Source organism: Aythya ferina (genome assembly GCF_964211825.1).
Source record: "Aythya ferina genome assembly, chromosome: Z".
NCBI classification, from domain to species: Eukaryota; Metazoa; Chordata; class Aves; order Anseriformes; family Anatidae; genus Aythya; species Aythya ferina.
In genome coordinates, this window is record NC_140299.1 from 22,629,700 (window position 1) to 22,654,558 (window position 24,859).

At 36.1% G+C, this 24,859-nt stretch overlaps 1 protein-coding gene across 4 annotated transcripts; it reads left to right on the top strand.

Moving 5' to 3' along the window:
- Window positions 1-86: 86 nt before the first annotated feature.
- Window positions 87-24,852, top strand: TRAPPC13 (trafficking protein particle complex subunit 13). 4 transcript variants are annotated; one of them, XM_084503411.1, is made up of 13 exons: window positions 87-239; window positions 7,032-7,100; window positions 8,027-8,126; window positions 8,931-9,015; window positions 9,962-10,089; window positions 10,258-10,330; window positions 12,947-12,991; window positions 16,076-16,093; window positions 18,290-18,423; window positions 20,907-21,105; window positions 23,002-23,102; window positions 24,273-24,423; window positions 24,514-24,852. In XM_084503411.1, the coding sequence occupies exons 1-13, from the start codon at window positions 194-196 to the stop codon at window positions 24,619-24,621; spliced, it is 1,257 nt and encodes a 418-aa protein (XP_084359537.1). In that variant the 5' UTR covers window positions 87-193; the 3' UTR covers window positions 24,622-24,852. The 4 variants fall into 4 exon arrangements, with proteins under 4 accessions (XP_084359537.1, XP_084359538.1, XP_084359539.1 ...); XM_084503412.1 differs by having other exon boundaries at window positions 88-239; window positions 24,276-24,423; XM_084503413.1 differs by lacking the exon at window positions 16,076-16,093 and having other exon boundaries at window positions 88-239.
- The last annotated feature ends 7 nt before the right edge of the window (window positions 24,853-24,859 follow it).

Consider the following 24,859-nt stretch of genomic DNA (forward strand, 5'->3'; position numbering starts at 1 on the left):
CCCACTGACTCTCACCAGACAACTACACCTCCCGTCATGCCCCGCGGGGCGAGACCCCTCCCCAGCCCCCCTCCGTGAGCGGCAATGCCTTCTGGGAGTTGTAGTACCTCCCCTCCCCTGCCGTGCCGGTGACGGGCGTTTCCGGTTGGAGCGGCGGAGGAGCAGGCGCTGCCCGCGGGGGGACGGCGGCGCCATGGACGTGGCGCAGCCCAAGCAGGAGCACCTGCTGGCCCTGAAAGGTACCGGGGAGCGGGCACCGACACGGGCCCTCGGGGGCCGCCCTCCGCCGCAGGGCCTGGCTCCGAGGGGCGGGAGGGAGGGTTTCAGACGGTGTTTTTCTTTCTTTGTGTGCTTTAAATGTCTCCTTTCCCTGGGTTAGTTATATATATATATATATATATATATATAAAAAAATATTTTTTTTTCCTTAAAATTTGAGGAGTTTGGCCTCGACGAGGGGATGCGGGGTTTGTGTCCTTGGTTCCAGACTCGTTAGGAAGGGAAATGGAGAAGTGGGTGGGCCCCCTTGTGCCTGGCAGAGTTATTAGCGATAAAAATGTCAAAATAACGCTGTAAAAAGGATCAGCAGGGAACCTGGGCATGCCAGCTGGCAGGAGGGTGCAGTACGTTACTAACTCAGATGCCAAAAAGCCTGAGTCTCATTGCCCCTTCTTTCAGTAAAACCTGCCGCCTATCTCTTGGACAATGCTTGGCTTGGAAATAAATGTTCCTCGTTGGGTAGTAGCAATCAATAGCCTAAATCTCCATTCCGTGCGTGTCCTACACGAGTGGGGCTGCATAACGCAGCGCTGGTGCAAAGCGCCTGTCAGCGTCCATTTTCTGCCCCAGCACCAGCTTCCAGCACTCCTGGGGACAGATCTTACAGTGTCGGCGTCTCACGGTGACATCTGTGAACTAACCATCATCTGGCGATCAACAGCCGCTTTCGCACGTGTACATGCACGCAAAAAGATCAACAGCAAACCCCCTAGAACGTGAGACAATGTCAGGTGCCACTGCAAGTGCGTTTCGGTAGTGACTAATCCAAAGGAACATGTTCTGTGGTGTCTTTGTGAGGTGTCAGTTCAATACTTGGCTTTGTATTGAATGTGGTACAGTGCCCAGGACATAGGTTTTGCAAATAGAAGGGAGAAAGGTATCTGAATTTCTTTGCATTTTGCCTGTTTATATATAGAGACAGTGCAATGACTAAGCAATCCTAGATTTTATTGATTTGATGTTAGTGTGTGTTGCTGATGTTTGATAGGGAACCTTAAATGATTGCAAAATCATTTTGCAATGGGGGAGAGGGAGAAGCTGGAGAGAAAGAGAAGGCATGTTTTAGTGCATACTATATCATGTTTCATAGTAGTGTGTGTGTTTTTTTTTTTTCTTTTTTTTTTTTTTCCTGTTTTTAATATAGTCATTGTATGAAAGAAAGAAATTACAGACACTTTCAGAGTATAAAGTCTTCAGGAACTTACTGTATCTGTAAGTTATTCCAGAAGACTAGCTGAATGTATCGCTTGGAAGCTTTGAGATCAGAATCGAACGTGCAGTTTTGATATGAGCTGGAAGAAGAGCAGACCACTTTAGTGTGTCCACAACACTTTCCTGTTAGTCTGAGACTTCAAAAACTGTTGCATCTGTCTGTGCTGTTTGAAGAAGGGTTTTTGTAATGCATAGTAAATTTGCTAGTTCATCTATATGCCCTGATTTAGCATGTTGAAATTTTTGAAGGAAAATACTTGATTAAATAAATAATAGTTTTGATTGGTGAGTTTGGTAAAATAGGTAGTGGTGTATCTTGTTAAAGATGACAAGCTTTTAAATACGTTTTTGGTTATTTTTTTTTTGGTTATTTTACTTCATACCTTGATATATGCTTGTTAGTATGTGGTATGCTTGTTAGTAAGTGGTAGTAACTGGTTAGTAGTGGTGGTTAGTATCAGAGAATAGAATCTCTGGGACAAGAGAATTATTGCTTTAATATGTAAAAGTGGACATCTGAGAGAACTTCTGAGGTATCCTCAACAAGGGAGAGCCTCTTTTTGATGAATATTAAAAGATGTAGCAAGAATAGTTACATGTGGATGACAAGTATGAGAAGGTAACAGTAAAAGGATTTCTCTTGTGAGGGATGCTGTTGAGTAAGCTGTGCTCATACGGGTAATTTTCAGTGTAATGAAGTTATGCTGGCAGTAATGAAATACAGTTGCTGTGAAATACAGTTGCTATAGACAGCCTGGGTAAAGTAGAAACATTCTGATATATATGTCTGTATCTGGATATCTAGATCTATCTTTTTTTTTTTTTTTTTTTTAACAAAATATCCTAGCACTGTTGTTTGTCATATGGTAGTATCTTATTTTTTTTTTTTTATAATACTTCTGCTTTAGGTCCTGTTTTCCACTGATCTTTGCAGCACGGGGGAAGGAAATTCTTATAAATAAGATGTTTCAGTCTAGATTTATGAATCCTAATCAAGAGACTTTTCCTTTTATTAAGAGTAAGTGGTACAAGCATGGAAGTGGTCTTGCATTATCGACCACATCAGAAAGATCTAATAGAACTGCAGAAAATTGCACAAGCGGCAGTGAAGGACTTTCCTATTCGTCAGTTACCAAGATTTACACCCTGGTTTCCAAGTGATTTGTGCAGACTTCCCCTCAAACCAAAAAAGCAACCACCTGTTATTTCTTCTGAGGAAGCAGAAGAATTAAAACAACTTTCTTCACCTTCAGAATACATTGTAGGATCTCCTAGTTATGACTGCACAAAAAATCTTCCTGAGTTTCAGTCTAACACGAATCATGGGCAGACTTTAGTCCAAACACAAAATGTTCACAGACCAGTTAACTTGGAAAATCAAGGAGAACCACCATCTAACGGAGAACAAAAATTGAAAAGGTCTTGGAGTGTCTCTGTCCATAGCCCTAAGCTTAAAGAAAAGATTCTTCCTTTATCTCGAGAACTGCAGAACAGTTTGGAAAGACTAAAACTGCATGCATTCTATAGAGCAAAGTGGACAATCGGACAGTCTACTTGTAGTAATCAGAACTTGGAGGACGTCTGGATAAAATTGAACAGACTCATCAAACATAATGAATTGCCGTCTTGCAATGCTACTATCCAAAGATCTGTGGGAGAGATATGGATTTTCTGTGATATATTATACTGTGAATATGTAAGAAATATTCTTAGGGAGAAGCTGAGTCTTACTAATAAAATGAATTTATTTGTACATAAATTTGGAATTATATTTAGTTTATAAATGTACAATAGTTTCATAATAATATTGCTGTGTGAAGCACTAGAGTTTTTAAGCTTATAATATATAAACTTTAAAACAACTGATGAATTAACAAGCTATTATTAACTATTAAATATTTAATATTAATTTGCTACAATTTTTAAGCTGTAATAATATATTTGTTTTGCCAGGAAACTTATGAAAGGTTCTAATAAGATTAGTACATTTATTTGGTTTAGTACTCTGTTTTGTAGCTTTTGTCTACTTCAGTTGTCTAAAGGAAAAAATTAAGTTTCCACACTTAATTTTTCCAGAAAAGTAAATAATTCCCTTGGAATGTTACTTGTGCTTTTCTTGGCATGACAATCATATGTTAGAATAATAATTTATTGTAGGCATTTTTGTATTTTAAATCTAAGGATATCTCTCAGTTTGGGTCATTGACGTGTATTATTAAACTTTGACTGAATGCTAAACATCCTGTATTGACATTTGGTGTGTTTGTGTGAGATTTAATGTTATTGCTTAGCAAAACTGATACAAAGTTATGGCTGGAGTAACTAATGGTCATTATTAGATTTAAAGTTTATATAGCCAAGTTATTTCACTGAAATTATTTTTCTGATCTTAAAGACAGTACTGATGAAGTTACTTTGTGCTGTCAGAATTTTAAAAAATATAGTGGAGTAGAATGCGGAGTAATTAGGAATTTATTTCATGTTATATTTGTATCTAGGATGTGAGAAGAAAAGCAAGAGATGATAGGTAGTCCTCCAAGGGTAAAATACTTTTTAATAGTTTCCAGTATTGTTTTAGTAGTGCCATTAAATACAAGAATGTACATATCCTCATTTATGTGTTTTGACTTCATTCGTTGCTGATCTGTTTTTCCCTGCTGGCCAAGTACAGGACCCGAGGGAACGGCATGGAGCTGGGACAGGGGAGGGTCAGGCTGGGGTTTAGGGAAAGGGTCTGCACCCAGAGGTGGTTGGGCGCTGGGACAGGCTGCCCCTGGCAGTGGGCATGTCTTGTGGTTTAACCTGGCTGGCAGCTAAACACCACACAGCCATTTGCTCACCTTCCCCCTCCCTCTCTGGGATGGGGGAGAGGAATGGGAAAGTGAAGCCTGTGAGTTGAGATAAAGACAGTTTAAGACAGAAAAGTAATAATAACAATGGTAATAATAACAATAATGATGATAATAGTACTACTACTAATAATGTGTACAAAGCAAGTGATGCACAATGCAATTGCTCACCACCCACTGACCTATGCCCAGCCTAACCCCGAGCAGCTGGCCCTCCCACCCCTATCTATTGCTCAGCATGACCCCATACGGTACGGAATACCCCTTTGGGCAGTTGGGGTCAGCTGTCCTGGGTCTGTCCCCTCCTACCTCCTGCTGCACCCCCAGCCTGCCCGCTGGCAGGACAGAGTGAGAAGCTTGGTGTAAACAGCGCTCTGCAACAATTAAAACATCAGCATGTTATCAGCACTCTTCTCATCCTAAGCCAAGACGTAGCACCCTACCAGCTACTAGGAAGAAAATGAACGCTGCCCTAACTGAAACCAGGACATCGTGGCACCAAGCCTGACAGAGTTCAAGGAGTGTTTGGACAATGCTCTCAGACATCTGGTCTGGTTTTTGGGTGGTCCTGTGTGGAGCCAGGAGTTGGACTCCATGATTCTTGTGGGTCCCTTCCAACTCAGGATATTCTGTAATTCTGTGATCTTTCTAAACTGGAGCAGAGATCAGTGTCACTGTTCAGTAGTAGCTGTCAGCTTTCTGCTGCTTTGGCTTGGCTGGTGTAAACTAATGATAATGCTAATGATACGCACAGTGCTTGCTGGGCACACCTCAGCTGGAAACTGGTGTACTAAGAGTTGAGTGCCACATTTAGTTTCTCTATAGAATTACTGGTTTTGGGGTAGCGCCAATGTACAAGCAGTTGTACAATATAAAACTTTTTTTTTTTTTTAACTACTCTAGAAATGCTTAGTTAATATGCACATATAATTCAGTATCTCCGTCATTGTCACTGTTGACAGAGGTTCTCCATTTGCTTGTTTTGTGGGTTTTTATTTACCTCATGGCCTTCAGACTTCACACTTTTCAACTTTTCACCATATCAATGAGAATGTATTATCGTTATTATTGTTATTTTTTATGTGAAAACTGAGATTTCTTCACGTCAATACTAACTTGCGTAGGTTTGCTGGGTGATAGTATAGTTACTGTGAGCCGATACAACCCACTACACCCTAACGTATATCAGAACAATAGAGTATTTCACACAGTTGCAAGTAACAAAAGCTGACTGGACATATAAGACCCATTTAAGGTGTATGATAAAGGTAAAAGCACAGTCCATATTTTGGTGCAAGGTTGTTGATTAACTTTTTGCATTCATGAGAAATCCCTTTTTTTTTGTTTTACTTTACAGAAAATAATGTGGTTTTATGTTTCAGTAGCTTAGAAGAAAAATGAATTAGTGCTTTTTTCATATTCATATCACATGCAACATCTCAGGTTGCAAATGCAAATAAGTTTCATATGAATGCTTTCATGTGAAGCAATATGCAAGTTTGGGAGCATTGATTTATATGAATAGGGAGGAATTATTTTAAGAATTCTTTAAGAATACGTAATGGAAATGTAAATCATGCAACTTTAAGTGTTATGAGTTAAAATAGAACCACAGAATGGTTTGTGTTGGAAGGAACCCTAAAGCCCACTAATTCCATGGACAGGGACACCTCCCACCAGACCAGGCTGCCCAAAGCCCCATCCAGCCTGGCCTTGAGCACCTCCAGGGATGGGGGACCCACAGCTTCTCTGGGCAGCCTGTGCCAGGGCCTCACCAACCTCACAGTAAAGAATTTCTTCCTTATATCCAATCTAAATCTCCCCTGTTTTAGTTTAAAGTTATTTGCCCTTGCCCTATCACTCCACTCCCTGACAAAGAGTCCCTACCCAGCTTTCCTGTAGGCCACCTTTAGGAACTGGAAGGCTGCTCTAAGGTCTGCCCAGAGCCTTCTCTTCTCCAGGCTGAACAGCCCCAGCTCCCTTAGCCCATCTTCATAGGAGAAATAGCCTTTGAAAATACCACTTTCTGGAAGTAGAGGGTTGTTTTTTGTTGTTGTTGTTGTTGTTTGTTTGTTTTGTTTTTTGTTTTTTTAATAGCAGGGAGTTAGAGACTTTTTAATAGCAAGATCTCAGTGATTTGATTTTGTCAGTATTGATAAAAAGTGTTTTGTAAGCAGGTTCCTCTTAAAGTTTGTCACCACAAGAAAAAAAAAAAAAAACAGTTGTGTAAATAATTGTGGGTCTTGGACTTGTGTATCTTGTGGAGATTAGTATGTAAATGCTATTCTTTATGTCCTGGAGCATATGGCTGAAAGGGTCCAGATCAGTCATTTTGTGCAGTTATATAGCAACCAGGATAATAGGACAGACTTTTAGCCTACATAGTTCTGTAAACTTATGGACTGCTTCTGAAGTCCACAAAGCACTTTAACAGATAAGACCTTAAGCACATCAGATTGCCAAGGGAATAAGGCAGGCAGGTGTAATATCACCAATGCTCTTGGATCTCAGGGTACAAGGGAATTTGTTGTATTAAAAATAACCAGATGATCTTAAAAGGTCTTACCATCATTTAAGCTGAGGCTTTTTTTGTTTTGTTTTGTTTATGTGGGAGGAAAGCAAGACAAAATTATACTTCAAACAAACAGACAAACGTTTTATTGACCTATGGTTTATTTTCTGATTTTGCAGTGATGAGGCTAACCAAACCTACCTTATTCACTAATATTCCGGTGACCTGTGAAGAGAGAGATTTGCCAGGTATGTCTTCTGTATTGACATAGTATTGTGTACACATTGCCAGGTTTAACCCCTGTAAGTGTCTGAGACTTAGATATCAAAGGAGTCTTATGATATCCCGGAGAAAGTAGCCTGAAACAGCAATATATTTTGTTTGGTGTTAGCTACAGGAAAATGCCCAGGTGCACTGTACAACACTTGACCTAGAGCTTTGGAAATTTGGTAATTTCATTGCACGTGTGAACTCAAAGTCTGAGATATTAAGATTCCCCTATAGATGCTATTGTGACTTAGGGAGCATGCTGTTATTTTAAAATGGAAAACAGCTATAACAGAAAAGTGTAATTGTAGAAAACATAAGTTTGGTGTTAGTATCTGCTTCATCTGGAGAAAGAAAATGCCCTGCTAATTGTAACCAGTGCATTAACGTTTTATGGCAAATGATTTTGCAAGAATCACAGCTTTCGAATGGCAAAATGCTTGGGGTATAGTCATGAATTAGAAGTTCCTGGGTTGTTCCTCAGCAGTAGTTGCAAGAAGTAGCTGGAAGCCACGTGTAAGAAAGAAGAAAAAGAAAGATCCAGGAAGAGAGGGCTGTGTGGAAATGCAAAGCAAACGGGAAAAAAAGTAAGCGGGACTGATTATTTCTGTCTTGTAATGTGCTCTGTTCAGGCAGAATTTCCCTTAAAGTTTAATTGTAACTTGAGAATGCCTTTGGGATTAGACCTTTCTGCATATGTACAGAATGATTTATTGGACACAAATGCCAGGAAGTAGGTTATAATTTATAAGCAGGTCATGCAGATTTTACCCCTAAATAAGTTGCTTGTAGAGTAAGTATGCCAAATACAAGGTACATCTAAATAAGTGTTTGTGTCATATCTTAAATGTAAGCAAAGCTTTAGACTTGGCAGATATTTGATACTAGTAACTTGATATTTCTACAGGTAATCTATTTAACCAGCTCATGAAAGATGATCCTTCTACTGTAAAAGGAGCAGAAGCTTTGATGCTAGGAGAAATGCTGACTTTGCCTCAAAATTTTGGGTAAGAATGAATGTGTTGTACTATTTAACACGCAAGTTGTAGCAATGTCTTATTAATTGTCTTTCTTTTTTTGAATATCATTGTTATGCAATAAAATGTTCAGTCATTTTAAAAATAGAAACTTGATTTATAACAGGACATAACATATAAATGTATATTGCCTAATGTTTGTTATCTGTAGCCTGACTGAATATAACAAGTATGTAAATTTGAAAGAAATTTACAGCTCTGGATGAATTTCTGACATAAAACACTACTATAAACAACAGCTTATACTGACGGATATTTGGGTGTGCTGATATGTTTGTTTTCTTTTGAAATTTTCTCTCAGAAGGATGACATTTCAAAGAATGGGAGTGAAATTGCCAACATACTTAAAGGATTTGATCTGACAGCCTCCTAAGTTCTTATGTTTGAATTTTAGAAAGAGTTCTCTTGCCTGCTGGATACTGGAAATATATAAAAGAAAATAGAATGTTTTTAATTACTATGTCTGATGCAGCTTTGTAACTACAGGAAATAGGATTCCCATAATAGAGCTTGTTGCAATATAGTTTAAGCACAGCATTTGACTAGGAGTTCTCTAAGCAGGATTTACTGCAACTTCTATGTAAGTCTCTTCTAGGACTTTCACAGACTACCTCTTTGTAGCATTTTAAGAATCGGGTCTAGTAATTGGCATTGGCAAGGTTACTGAACAGCTTAGAATAGACAAATAAAAAAGAATTTAAAGGGGCTTTAGTGAAATATTATTTTGCTGTTGTTGTTGTTGCTAAACATATTCTTTTTTTTTTTTTATCACAGAAATATATTTCTGGGAGAAACATTTTCCAGTTACATTAGTGTACATAATGACAGTAACCAAGTTGTCAAGGACATACTGGTGAAGGTATGTAAAGATAAATCTATATACTAGGTTTATTGAAAAAAATACACAAAAGTTAAACAAATTTCCTGATGATACCTGATGCATTTAACATGTTTTATATACAGACTTTAAGAAATATCTGTCCATTTTTTTCTGACCCAGAAAATATCCCTGGAAACAAAAATTCATAAAAATAGAAGTGATGTAGAAATCTCTAAAGATTAAAATAAAAAGATAGGATTGTTTCAAAAAATGGAGAAGTTGTAAAGCTTCTCTGGAGAATTAGTGTAGCAAAACTTCTGCAGCCAAAACAAACTGAGTTTGTATTTTTACTTGCACTTTCAATAAGGTCATCCAATCCTTGTCATAAAGTCTCTTTAAGGCATGTATTGACTTGAATTTTGTTTATATTTCAAATGATTTCTTTCCTACTGCATCATTTTTTTGCATTTGCTGCTGAACAAATAATCTGTTGAGAGCAGAAATTCTAGAATTTGTGGAACTCAAAAGTAAAGGGAAATTGATTGTATAAGCTGCGTTTTAAAGGAGATGGTTTTAAACTAAAAGAGGGTAGGTTTAGATTAGATATTAGGAATAAGTTGTTCACTCAGAGGGTGGTGAGGTGCTGGAACACATTGCCCAGGGAAGCTGTGGATGCCCCATCCACAAGGCCAGGCTGGATGGCCTTTGGGCAACCTGGTCTGGTGGGAGGTGTCCCTGTCCATGGCAGGGGGGTTGGAACTGGGTGATATTTATGGTTCCTTCCAATCCAAACCATTCTGTAATTCTATGATATGTTTTAGAAATTGTCTTTTACTTTGACAAGTAACGTGGCTTTGTTGTATTTTGTGTATAAAAGCATACAAAACCCTAAGTGAAACCTAATACTTCTCAGCATATGCTGTTTCTTCTTAGATTGCCCATAGCAGCTGTAGTTCTAACCAGTGCTTCGTTTTTCTATTCCTAGGCTGATCTTCAGACAAGTTCTCAGCGTCTGAACCTTTCAGCTTCTAGTGCTGCAGTGGCAGAACTTAAACCTGACTGTTGTATTGATGATGTGATTCATCATGAAGTAAAGGAAATAGGAACACACATGTAAGGTTTTAAATCTTCTGATTTGCATTTTTATCTGATTATTTGTTTATAGCACTACAGAGTTTTATAAAGTTTAAAATAAACTGCAGAAAATGCATGATATTTTATTTCTGCTTTGATATAGTTCAAAATTTAAAGTAACTCAATTTATTTTTAAAAATGTTTCAGCTTAGTTTGTGCAGTAAGTTACACTACGCAGACAGGGGAGAAGATGTACTTCAGAAAGTTCTTCAAATTTCAGGTATTGTACAAAGTATTCTAGTCTACTTGTAATAAATGGGTAGATATGGAAAATAATTTTAAAATATTTGATCCTTTAAAACAGTTACATACTAATATTTGACATTTGAACTAAAACTGGTGGAACTTTGCATGAATTGAGGATTTCTAATTACCATGCAGATAAACATTTCAGAAAGAATTTAAAAAGATGTTTTCATAGCAGCCAGCTTTATGGTTACTTTTAAACAAAACAAGTCAGTCTGACTTTTAATACATCTAACCTTTGAATTTAGATTATAAAATTTAGATTTTTCTTTTAGTGTATGTAACCTTTTAAAAATTGAATGTAATGGTTTGTTTTTCAAAGGAAACTAAGAGAAGAATTCTAATATATTGTATCTTATGCATATATATATATCAGTAGAAGTAATTGATGGAGTTGAAACCCTTTGTTCCACCACTAAGGTTTCAAGACTTGATTATAATAACTGATGAAAGCAGGAAAGTACTATCATCTGTGGACTGGTTCTGGCAGGAAAGTGTATTTTAGCTGTATATGTAATGGATGTTTATTTTTAGAGAACTATACTGGGACTTGGATAACTGTAGGATAATAACAGAGGACTAAGTGATGTGCTTTACTGAATACATTTTTGGATTCTCTCATAGAGGTCTCCTCTTCCCTACTTAAACTTCCTGGTAGAACCTAGTTCAATTTTAATTCAAAATCCTTTACACTCAATACAGATGCTTATTTGGAAACATTTTTAGGGGTCTACATGCATGTTTTTTAATTTCTATATAATTTATAACTTAATCAAACACAGTGAACTTTAATCTCAGAGTAGCTCAAGCAAGTTATCTGTCAAATTTGAAACTCTTCCTTTAAAGAAAGCAGTATAAGAGATTATCAGAAAGTGTGTGTGTGTATATATGTACATACGTATAAGTGTGTGATATGTATAAATATCACTATATATATCACTTTATCACTGCTCTATAAATACTCTCAGATTCATTATAAGAAAAATACGTAATACTTTGGTTGTTGTTTTTGCATTTGGCATGGCGATGCTAGCTACAAAATGTGAGAAGAAACAAACAAAAATATTAAAGGCAACTGAATAGTGACATTACAATGGCAAGTGATGGCTCCTTGGTAAGAGAGGTGCCACCAGCTACTTTATAACATAAAAAAAATGTTTACTGTTTGACAGATACTAACTTTTTTCCATTATATTTTCTAGGCTCTTTTAGGTTGAACCAGTGTTACAGTTTGTTTTCAAACAGCTTCTTTTTTACCAATTATGGGCTTTAATATTGATGAATAGCGCCTATTTTTTTCTAGAGCTATCACCGATTAATTAAGACCATTATGTTCCTGTGCATTCCTATGATTCTGTCTAGAGTTTTGTTGTTGTTGGGTTTTGTTTTGTTTTTATTGGGAACAGTAAAATAATTAGTTGATTTTTACTAAAATGCCACTTGAAATTTACTGGAATGAACAGAAGGACTTTGTCAGAAAGAGGTAGAAAACATCAAAATTTAGAGAAATTAATAATAAGAAGAATACTTAAAACAAACAAAAAACAACCTCCAAACTTGACAAACATATAAATTAAAATTGTATTTTTTTTTTCCTGGCTACAGAGAGAGGTGGTAATTGTTACTGGAAAGATTTGAACATTTTACCTTTTATGCAAAACTCTCTGTGAGGACTCTTTTTAACCTTGAATTCTTCAGGGCTAAAAACTTAGAAACTTTGTTCAGAACTTGGAACTTTAGGCATCTCTCGGGATATAGTACACTCACATGTAAATAAAATAAATTTTTCCATATGTGAAGCAGAATAAATGTCTTCAGCAAGATAATATAAACTTGTTTACTTTCAAGTATAATAGTTTATTTCTTTGAGTTCTATCAACGTATATCCATTTCATATATTAACTATTTTGAGTTAAGTGTAGTGGCTTTATGCACAAAGTCCAAGCACTTAAAACATGCATTTAATTATCCCTTTTGGTAGTCTTTTTTTTTTTTCCTGTAGACCCAATTTTACGTGATTAAAAAGTGTGTTTGTTTTTTTTTTCACTTCTTCATAATTTTAGCTATTGTACTTTCAAGAAGGAAGTCAAGGCTAGTAATGGTTCATTGCTTAAACTAATCATATGAATAGTTCTCTTTCATTTATTTTTTGAGAAGTCCTCAGCAACATTTGTTTGCTGCGAAATGGTGTGAAGGAGTTGTAAATATTACACTGCTCTTTTTCCCACTTGAAAGCAAGCAGAGAGCACTTCAGGATATGAGGTGGATGTAATGTTATTCTAAAGACATATTCTGCTCGCTGCATTGTATTTGTCTCATTTCTTAAGAGGACAGTGGAGCACTATTTTTTATCAATAGGAGAATGCTACTCAAAGTTACAAAGCAGCCAAGTATGTTAATAAGAAGCAGAATATAGTTAATTGTGAGATTTTACCAGAGGTGATTCTGTTGTGTCTTCCTTTATCCGTCTGTTCTGCTTAAGATCAAAGTAACAGAATCAACACACCAGAGATTCTGACACTTACAAAAAGTTTATGCTGGAGTTGTCTGAGAAACCAGCTGTTGATCTGTCCTTTTTCATTTCATTCAGGTTCTCAAACCACTAGATGTCAAAACCAAATTCTACAATGCGGAGGTAAGTGTGAGCTATTTGCATTTGGGTTTGGGTTTGGTATGCTTGTTTTTTTATTACTTCATGTTAGGTGGTTAGGTGAAATTCAAATAACTTCTTAGGTACCAGATTCCTTAGCAAGATGATCTGTTCTGAAGTGAAACTTTACGTGGTGGGTTTATGTCATTAGTTTAAAAACAGATATATTTATGATGAAGGGAGAATGAGATGGTATCTAGGCCAGGACCTTAATGCAATTGACTGATTTCTTTTTCATATTTTCTGCTTTCCCATAATCTTAAATACTTCCATTTAAGTCTTGTATTTTTAGGTTGATAGACTACCTACTGTAGGGGATATTAATTGTTTGCAAAACAATCAATAGTTTACCAGACTGGGGAAATTTAAATTTATTTTTCTCCAATGTAAATATGAGTTCTCTGTAACGTAAATTATTTTTTTAGGTTTGTGACAGTACTGCAAAACTAAATGACAGTAAATATTTATTTGGACATACTTAGGTATAGCTGTCTTCAGCTATTTCCGGGAAGAATTTTAAATGAAAGTAATGCTGATAGTGGAAACTCTTACAAATTACATACATTGTTACTTTCAATTTTAGACATTCCCTGCATATATATGTATTGAATTGCCCAGGGAGGTGGTGGAGTCACCATCCCTGGGGATGCTTAAAGAAAGGTTGGACATGGTTGGACGTGGTTTAGTGGGTGATATTGGTGGTAGGAGGATGTTTGGACCAGATGGTTTTGGAGGTTTTTTCCAACCTTAATGATTCTATGATTCTGTAAATAGTTTTGTTGTAGAGTGTACAAAAGATATATTTCTTTCCCTTCCTAACAATATCAACAGAGAAAATGGAAGGGAGAAATAGCAGACAATTTCTGATCTACAAATGAGGATTCCATGTGCAAAGTTCTGTCATGTTCAGTGTCGCATAGGAAATTCCCAACCAAGATTTTCTCTGTTGAGAATGAATAGCACGTAGATCATGAGCCATTTAATATAGAGAGTTTTATTTAAAGGGAGGTGTAGATCATAAATAATTTAAATATTGAAGTACAGAGGAAAAGGAAGGAAATGTTTTCCTAAAAATACCTGGCTACATTAGGCTACAGTCTTCGGTTCTTAGGTTTACTAAGAGTGAGGTACCTGAGTAGAGTTAGAATATACAATGTACCACTAGTTGAGTGCTTCATAGATCTGGTGTTATCCATAAATGCGAATATCTGGAAACATCTATATAAAACCAAGTGATATAAAACCAAGGTAATTCCTTTGGGAACGAGATAAAACTCCATTTCCTCCATGGATTTTATTGCAGATGGAAAACAGATGGTGGGTGAAAGAGGGACAGGCATCTTAAAGTAAATGTTGCTGTCTCTGCGCACTTCACATGTAAATTTTGTTCTGTGCTGGAACACTTCCTAAAAAATAGAAATAAAAGCCACTTAAAGTAAATTTTGGGCAGACTTGATGTAACTCAAAATTATTTTATTGAAAAGATGCTTTACTGTCTGGCCTTGATAAGGGACTGAATAAAGTATCTTCTTTCTTCAATTAGCAACCAATTTCTCACGATACAGATTCATGAGAAGCTGTGGTATTTGAGCTGGTGGTGGTGTGTTTTTTTCATTTGTTTTTTTAATTCATAAAGGTTTAAAAAGGCCAGGATTTTGCCTTTTGTTTTTTTTTTTTTTCTGTCTGGTTGTTTATGTTACTGCCATTACCATAGTATTCACGTGATTGATTAAAACTTTTTTTTTTTTTTTTAAAGAAAAACAAAAACACACAAACACAACATTGTGGGTGATATTGAGAGATTTTCATTTGCCTAACAAGCTGATTGTGATTTCACATCTGAAAGTATATAAAGTGCTGCTGTGTGTTGTGATGGCAGAAGGTGAATAAAATAATAATAATAATAATGAGGTAATTGTGTAAGTGTTGTATGTGCTATTACACTGCTGTCAGAAGCACCAACACCATCATCCTGAATTTTAAGAATTTAAGAATTTCCTTCCTACTTGGGAAATGGGAAGGGAAGCAATTGTACCTGTCAGTTACTGATTTACTAAAGGTCTTTAAAGGTTTTAAGCTATTACTATTAACGTTACAAATGTGATGCTATCAATTCATAAAATTTGTCACAAAAATTATGGATCGCAATTTCTAGTAATTTTTTTCATCTTCCTAAGACAAAATATAACACTGAACTTTAATCTTCTTGCTTGTTGCTCATGTTGCAGTAACATCCAAATCATGGTGGTCACTGAAATCCGTGTATAGAATGCATGCCCTGTCACCCTAGCTTGCAGCAATCCTGTGATTGAATTACCTGCCACAGTCTGTAGAAGGTGCTTCACTGACTGGTGTGCCTTCGAAAAGGCTCTATAAAAGGTTCTGTTCCTGCAAACATGACAAGGGAGACAAACGCACAGCCACTTAAGAAAATAAATTTTGCAATTAATGTTGGTTTCTTTTTGAATGATGGCTATTCCCCCCAAAAAAAGTTGTTGTTGTTGTTTTTTTTTCCCAATTAAATTACCCCAAACCCAAATCTTGTTTTAATCTGTAGTATTGTGGCTTTGTTAGAACCCATTATCACTCGATTTTTATTTTTGAGACCTTAAAAATACAAATACTTAACATTATCTGTAAAATGACAAGGACTGTTTTTCCATTTCATATACAACCGATTGCATGGATTTAAACTGAGGACAAACTTTAAACTTGCTCCAAAACTAACTGCTTTTTTTTTTTTTTTTTTTTTTTTTATCCATCAGTATATTCTACCATGCCTTATGTGTGATTTATGTGCCCTAGGCTCTATTTTGGATTGGTTTTACATTTAGTAAAATCTGAAGCAAAGCTAGTAAACCATGTAACAATACTAGCTACGACTTTTTAGAAATGTAGTTGTCATCTTTGTTTGCATCCATTTTAATTTACATTTCTGTCTTACTAATGCTCTCTTGTTTAGATGGTGCAAAAAAATGCAGAAATGCATTTTGTTTGAAAGTTAGCCTCCTTTTTCTTTAACATTTAACCCTAATTTCTCTAATGTGTTCTTTTTTATTTTCCCATTAGAGTGACCTCAGTTCTGTGGTAATTTTTATTTATTTTTTTATAAATATATATGCTTTTTTAATTGTCTCTCTGTCTCTGTGCTTGTTGTTGACATTATTTTAAAAAACATAATGGAAAAGCAATGTTTGTTCTGCATATCACGAACTGATGTTTTGTCATCTGTCCTGCATATGTGCAGCTAATCATTTAAATGGTTAGCTCTTTCTTTAATACCCATTGTTGAAACTAAAAGTTGATTACTTTAAACACTTGTTTGTGTGGGCCATTCTATACAACATCTCACCAAAATTTGATGGCATAGAAGTTTCCTTTTTAACTGGACAAGGGGATCGATTCATTATGTGAAAGTGGGAGTTAATCCCTTTTAAAACCTGATTGGTACTGAACCCTGGAAGTGTAGGTTTAACTACAGCACTGCTTGTGTGAGCTGTGAGAGAACTTTTCCCGTCCAGTTGGTGGAGACAGTGGGTTTGAGGAGAGAGCAGCAGCTGGATGTTCTTCCTTTCCCAGGCTGGAGCTGTGCTTTCCGACTTTTAACTGCATGTAACAGCTGATGAGTTAGTATGGTACTTCAGCAGTCTGATCTCACTTTAAGGTGTACGTTGTGTTAAAGCAAGCTGCATTCTTGTGAAGTACTTAAGTGCTTTTTTTTGTTTTATTTAAAAAAAAAACATGATATTTAAACAAGTTAGGAGTAACATGAAGCTAACTTGCTTTTTCATTATGCTGCTTGTTTTTTCTTTTCCCTTTCAAACTAGCTTTTTCTAAAACTTTGCCTATGGTTGCTGCATTAAAACAACTAAAACTTGGGTTAATGGAGATTTTGAGCAATGGATTTATGGGATATAAACAATGCCAATTTAAGTGACAGCTAGGTGGTGTTAGTAGTAATGACTGCTAGGAGCCATGTTTCAGTTGGGGGTTGTTCCAACTCCTTCTGCAAGTGTGAGGTCTGTCCATAACCTGTTAGGCTTGCACAATTTTCATTCCTTTATGTATATACACATGATTTGTGCATAACATGTTAGTAAAGCACAATGTATAGTTCCAGTACCATTCTGTATTTCTCCTTGTGATACAGTGCCTTTTGAGAGTAATAAAATTCGGACTTCTATTTTGTAATTTACAAGCAGGAATTTATTAGTACAATGAGGTCACTTTTTTACAATGATTAAAAAGAAACTATAAGCTTCCTTCCACCTTCTTCATAAAATACATCTTTTGAAATTATCATAATAAAACACCTTAACTGGTTCTAATTGTATTTATCAATAGCTTTTTTGGAAATACAGATTTGGTATTTCCACAAACTTTTTTTTTTTTTTTTTCTTTTTCTTTTTTAATTTTAAATAATTGGCACTTCTCCAGGGGCTTATATTTCTAGTAGACTGAGCCTTCAATAATTATTCTATCCTGAGGTTTTAAAGCTTCAAAGTGACTTTAATGGTCTGCAATTCCACAGAAGCAATGAAGGCAAAAACACCTCAAGTTTCATGATTTTTCAGTTTATTGAGTTAAAAAGTCCGTACCTCTCATTCCTGTGCTAGAATTGGTACTTGTATACCATCTTCAGGCACTGGTTTCATTTGCACAGATGTGTCCTATAGGGCATTCTGAAGGTAGAGCACCAATTAAACTGATGGATGCGTATAATGCTGGTGACCATAGGCATGACAAAGCTGATGAGAGAGGAGGCTGTTTTGCTTTTTAGCTGGTACATTAATGTTTTAAAATAATGAGAAAATCTCAGAGCATGTACCTGAACTATTATACTTCAGTTCAAGCAAAACACACATACTTTACATTTTTTTTACACAGCTTGAGGCACTAGTAATCTGGCATGGCATGGCATTAATGTGCACTGCGATTCCTTTTTTTTTCTTTTTTTTTCTTTTAATATTTTGTATTAGAACTTGAGTTTTTATTGAGTTGATGAAAGTTTTGGGAAGTGGCAATCTGAGCATTACAAATAAGCAATAGCTAGAACATAGAAAAATTATCCCACATCCATTGTTTGGCAAGATATCTGTTGACTAACACTTTTGCTCCTATTAATTGTAACTGGGATTAAGGTTTTTCTTGCATTAATTACTTTAATTTGATTTGCAGGCATGAACTAAACACACATGACTTATTTTTTTTAACAATAGGACTGTCTTCTCTTTTTAATAACATCAATCACATTTTCATGATTTTGCTGTTCTGTTTTTTCAGACAGATGAAGTGTTTCTGGAAGCTCAGATACAGAATATCACTACCTCTCCAATGTTTATGGAGAAGGTTTCTTTAGAGCCATCCATTATGTACAATGTTGCGGAACTGAACACAGTTGAAACAGCAGGGGAAAGGTATGTTGAGATTCAGAAATTAGTTGGTATTTGGCTTTGAAACTTCACATTATGGTTTCATGAGTTATAAGCATTACAATTAGTGAGTTGTCTGTAACTGTAGGATTGTACTTCTTTGCCTGATTTAAAAGGTCAAATTTCTGTTAGGAATTCAGCTGTAAAAGTTTTAATTTTTTTTAGAAACTATTCTTTAAACTTTGTAATTCTACCTAGTATCTACCTAGTATGTTTTTCAGTATCGCCTTTATAAAATTCAGCCCCTGTGTGGTTCTGACTTGATCTGTTTATGTATATGTTTAGCAGTGAAACTGTTGAGGATGCAAAAGCCTGTAATGTCTGGGTGGAGGTCAACTTTGGCTGTTTGTGCTTTGCAGTTGCTTGTTTTTGTTTTTGTTTTGAGGAGGTGTAGTGTGGGTGCTTTGTAGTGGGGGCTGAAGTGAAAATTCTGTCTTCTCCCTGACTGTCAAAGCACTCAGCTGCAGCATAGTGGAGTGCTGTTCATATGAAGTGTTCGTGTCCACTGTAGTGTTTCTTGCCCTGAATTCGAATCGTCAGCTTGTGAGACTGCGAGAGTCTGAGATTCACTGGAAAAGGAACCAAATAGCAGTTTATGTAGCAGAAGTGTTTAGAAAGACATAGAATTAATTGATTTTTTCATACTGAGTTGCAATGAATGTGGTGAATGAGGTACACTTCTGCATTTGTGGATCGAATTTCACATGGTGGTCACTGCCATTTGTTATCTAAGCAGCTAAGAAAACCTTATCAAGGCTGGCAGGAGTAGTAAAGAGATTAAAGAATGCTTAATCTTAATGTTTAGCCAGGGAGGCCAAACAAAATACTTGTGTAAGATACTGAGGGGACTGTGGGTCTTGATGGAAAAAACTTAAAGGTCTGTGCTTAAAAATGGAAGAGTCTATAGCAATTACATAAAATTGTAGTGTGTCAAGTTCTTGTCACAAGTAGTTTCAGATGAATTGAAATTCAACGCCAAAATAAGTTCTGTACTTCCTGGCAGTCATAATTATCTATTTCTTTAAAGATTTAATGCTGAGAACACTGAAATATGAATAAGCTGCTTTTGGGATCTGTGGAAGGGATTGTTGTTCTTAAGAATATCATATTTACATGCCAGCTTTCCGCATGCTCTGAAGCTAAACACTGTGGTTCTCAGCATCTGGAGTACCTTCCTCCCTTTTCCTAATGTTTGAGAAGATGGTTAAACTGCTGTTTGGGCATGCCGTTGAAAGAACTCTGGAAAAAATGGGAAGCTGAAATGGAATTTAATTAATCTTTGCAGTTGCCCTTGCCTTCAGGTTATATGATACTATCCTAATCTGTTCATTAAGTAACATTTCAGCACGTTTCAAGCAGTAAACTTAGTTTTTTGTAAGTAGCTCCATTATACTACTGGCCTTTTTATGCAGATTTTTCAGCATCTTAATAGCACTCAATGAATGTATTCAGCTTTATAAAGCAGACTATATGACCCTTTGCTATAAAATCCATTCTGCAAGGAATATACAGTCCTCGGTATATACCTCTTAAGTGCTTATTTTCTGCATTATTTCAATCCATGAGTAAGTTCTAAATTCCTTGTCATTGTTAAAATGAAGAACTGTTTACTTCAAAATGCTAACATGCACAGGGAGCCTGAACTACAGCAACTGCTTTTTCTACTCTCATCTGTCTGGGTAAGCTCCAAATTAATGTGAAAATCAGAGTAGGCATCCAGATTCTTTTTTTGTCTCTGTACTAGTGCTTGCCCCTCCCTAGGTCAGATACTCAGTTTCTGTATAACTGTTTTTGATTTTTTTGTTATTTTCTTGATCTGGTTAATGAGGGTTAAAAAATACATGAAATAATGAAGCTGTTTTTGCACTTTGTTTTACCTGTGTGTCTCAATCTGTCAGTATCTCAGGCAGAAGCTGTTTTTGCACTTTGTTTTACCTGTGTGTCTCAATCTGTCAGTATCTCAGGCAGAAATAGAAGTTTAGCTTAGTGTATGTGTTTGAGGTAGATGAAGCATTGCTACGGTTGATTATTTGACATAATTAAATCAATATTCTAACATACTATTCTAAATTACAATTACTGTGGTTTACATTTTTTTTCAGAGATGTATACTAGCCTTGACTAATGAGATTAAATTACTTTTTAAAAATTGCCAGCACTGTTGTTCAAATGCTAAGATGCCAGATGATAATAAACTATCATTTAACAAAGTGAATTTGCACCTCAGTTTCCTCTGGCTCAGCTGAGTTGACTTTCCTCTCATCTACAAATGGTCCTTTCAATGTACATAGATTGTAGAATTGTTTTCTGTTGTGAAGATACATAAAATAGAATGTAGACTAGAATGATGTAGAATAAAATGCCACACACACAGTAAAACTGGGGAGAATGGAGAAGAAACGTAGGGTTCTTTTTAAGTCCTCTTAAAAATAAGTGTTTAAATTATGGCATGTTGTTTTTTGTTTTAGTGAGTCCACTTTTGGCTCAAGGACTTATTTACAACCTATGGATACACGTCAATACTTATACTGCCTAAAACCAAAGCAGGAATTTGCAGAGAAAGCTGGAGTAATAAAAGGTGTAACAGTGATTGGAAAACTAGACATCGTATGGAAAACGAATCTAGGTGAACGAGGAAGGCTGCAAACAAGCCAACTCCAAAGAATGGTAAGTCTTTAACTTAAGCATTGGTTTAATTTAGCATCCATTTTTAAGGCAACCTGTTGAACAGTTCAATAATGTCTCAAAGGAAAAGTTCAAGCTGCTTACTTTGTGGACCTCATTCTGAATTCATGTCTGTGTACATTTGGGAAAGTTATTTGATATAAATACTGAGCACACATTTAATCTATGAAGTGTGGAAGAAGTACTACTTGGAGGAACTGTAGCTGAAGAAAAGTATTCCTTTTGTTCTTATGAATGGCAACTTTTTGTTGTTCTTAAGGATTTATTCTGTGATACATAACATGTCTTTTCCTTTTCTTCACAGCACTGAACAACGTAACTTAGTGTCTTGTAAACTTGAAGTGCCAGAATCAATAACAAGTGTAGTAAAATATTTCCATTAGAATAAAAATAACTTCTTGGATGCCATTCAGCAGCAAACTGAAAAGCAGTGATAAAAGAACTCCTTTATGTATGCCAACATTTGACGTAGAAGTCTGCTCCCTAATTCATTCAGACATCTGAGCTTCTTTGAGTAGTAATTTTTTACATATAGCATATATAATATATTCAACTTTCATATCTATAGTTTTGATTCGGTCTATTATATCTGGTTGATTTATAAAAAGTTTATGAATTCGAGGTTGCAATTCCTCCCTCATGTTGTTTTATCTTCTGAGTGCTATCAGATTATTTCATGTCTAGATTCCACAGCCTTATGACCACTATTTCCTTCACAGGCATGGAATTTTACTGTACTGTTACTTTCTTTCATTACTTTCATTACTTCTTTCATTACCTGGTCAGGAATGTACTTTTGAAACAAGTATCTTGAATCTTCTACTTAATGTAATTTGATTGGTTTTGTGGAGTGCTCTTGGAATTCACAAACTACATTTCTTTTTTTCAAGTTGCCAAACTTACATTGCTTTACTGATAGGAAATTCTTTGTCAGTTTTGATATCCCTCTGCTGTCTCTAATGTCTAATTTAATATGCTTTTTAAAATGCCATCTGTCTTTAGCATGTAAGGAGCCAAATATAACTGAAAACTGTTCACAAGCTGTCAAATCACTGTTTTTTGGGGCCTCTTTGGCCTTTTAATCAAGTTGTAAATGTAACTTTTACCACAGCATTATTTATCGCTGAATTTGAGCATGCGTCACAACTACAGCTTGTCAGGCAGGACAAAATTTTCCCTTGTTTTTGCCTTAGGATTTTTTTTTGCCTGTGGAGATTGTCAACTATCAAATTTTGTCAAGAGCCAAATACATTTCCTGTTATTTACTAACAAACCCTAGCTACTCTGAACTTGGGCTGATTCAAGTCAGTAACTTAATTTAGATTTTCGAAGTGTAATATCATGCACCATTCTTACTGGTAGCAGCTGATTATTTTGGCAGAGGCTTGGGGGACTGAAATGGCAAGGAGAATGAACAAGCTAATTTCTTAGGGACGATGCTTTTTCTAAAGGTCAAGAACAGTGAAAGACAAATGCAGGGAAACTATACTAATGTTGTCCATCGTTTCTTTGTTATCCATCTAATAGAAAGGTCTTAAAATGAACACTGATGTTTTCAGAAGCAGTATATGGACACGGAGGATGTGAATTATATGATAAACTTAATACTTAAGTGTGTATCATTCCCTATAAATAATGCCATCATTCTTGATATGCAGATCATGGTTGTCGAATGAATTGTTAAATCTCTCAAGCTGATGGTCAGTAGTGGGTGGAGCACTGCTGTGATATGGCTATAAGTCAAAAGCATGAAGAGTTATCTCCTGTCTTCACATTCCTGCTATTCTAAGCCTGTTGCAGTAAATGAAAACTTGAGTAGTAACAACTCCAGCTTTGCTAGCCAGAATTTAAGAAATTTGCATTCTTGTACCTCCCCAGGCACCTGGTTATGGTGATGTAAGGCTTTCTCTGGAGACAATACCAGACACCGTAAATTTGGAAGAACCTTTTGATATTACATGTAAAATAACAAATTGCAGGTAATGATGTCACGTGATGCTTATGCTTTTTTCCTGAGTGGGTAAGTTGTAGCCATTACATTTTTGTTGTGGTTTAACCCGGCTGGCAGCTAAGCACCACACAGCTGGTCACTCACCCTCCCCGCTCCCTCTCTGGGATGAGGGAGAGGAACGGGAAAATGAAGCCTGTGGGTTGAGATAGAGAGTTTATTAAGACAGGAAAATAATAATATAACAAGAGTACTACTGTGCACAAAGCAGGTGATGCACAATGCAATTGCTCACCACCAGCTGACCGATGCCCAGCGTATCCCTGAGCAGCTGTCCCCCCCACGCCGGCTAGCCACCCCTATATATTGTTTAGCATGACCCCATACAGTATGGAATACCCCTTTGGGCAGTTGGGGTCAGCTGTCCTGGGTCTGTCCTCTCCCAGCTCCTGCTGCACCCCCAGCCTGCCCACTGGCAGGACAGAGCATTAACAAATTATATGTTAATACCGTTTGAATTTGGAGACTGTCAAAAATCAGTAGCAGAATTCCGTGGAATTGGCTGCAATATCATGCAAGATTTCACAATTAAATTGCATACTTAAATCAAAAGTCCTCTTAGTTCTTAAGTAGTTGTTGGGGCTTTTTGTTTGTTTTTAAACAGTTTTTTTTTTTTTTTAGAATAAATGCCATTTGTATCCAGCCTGATTTTACTGCTAGTTCTGTACCACTCCTATGTCTGCTGAACATAGTCAAAGTAGTCTTTTGTGTGTCTATCCATGTTTTGACTTTCTTTGTATTTACACTATGATCTACAGTAGGCTGTTATAAAAGCGTTGCAAGAGTGATATTTAAGTAAAGTAATTCTAAATAAAATTAGAAGCCAGGGACTAAAGCAGACACCTGGTCTGCAGTTATTTCTCATGGTAAATCTTGAAGGACATCCAAAATGTGACTAGTATTACGGCCTCCGGTATAACTGAATCCATGACAGAAAACTCGTATATCAGTCAAAGCTATATGCAAATAAATCAGTGCACATCACAGTATACCCTACTTGCCTTCTTATAATTACATAAATTATTAAGTCCTTGATTAACAACAACCTGAATAATAAAGTAGTCTAGCTGTTACATGGCTGCAGTTCTTGAATGCTTAAAAATAGCCCACGGATTTATTCTTCTTTTTCCTTTTCCTCTAGCAGTGAAAGGACTATGGATCTGGTTTTAGAAATGTGCAATACGAATTCCATCCACTGGTGTGGAGTTTCAGGAAGACAACTTGGAAAGCTGCACCCAAGTTCATCGCTCCATCTTGCACTTACGTTATTGTCTTCAGTGCAGGGATTACAAGTAAGTCTTTACGGCATGACTTTATTATTAAATAGCTGTCTTATAAGCCTAGTCATTCTAATAACTCTTATAAATCTTTTCCCTTTCTAGAGTGTTTCTGGCTTGAGACTTACAGACACATTTTTGAAGAGAACATATGAGTATGATGATATTGCTCAAGTCTGTGTGGTTTCTTCAAAAGTCAAACAAGAAAGCTGAAGAAAAATCTTATTCCAGCTGGTTTGTTTTTTTTTTTTTTTGGACCAACTTCTGATGTTTTTGCAGATGAATCATATTAAAAGGTGTAAAGACAAACAAACTCCCTATATATTCATCATCATAAGTATGCTTATATAACTTCTCTGAGCATTTTTTGAAATCATTTTAACAGATGCGTATTCATTTTATTTACTGAAAATAAAACCTTTTAAAAAAAGTGTGTCTGTAGCAATTTATT

Coding starts and splice junctions, on each gene's coding strand:
- TRAPPC13 (XM_084503411.1), top strand. CDS start 194: ATGGACGTGGCGCAGCCCAAGCAGGAGCACCTGCTGGCCCTGAAAG. Junction 9,016..9,961: donor TCAAGGACATACTGGTGAAG/GTATGTAAAGAT, acceptor TTCTATTCCTAG/GCTGATCTTCAGACAAGTTC. Junction 10,090..10,257: donor AAGGAAATAGGAACACACAT/GTAAGGTTTTAA, acceptor AAAATGTTTCAG/CTTAGTTTGTGCAGTAAGTT.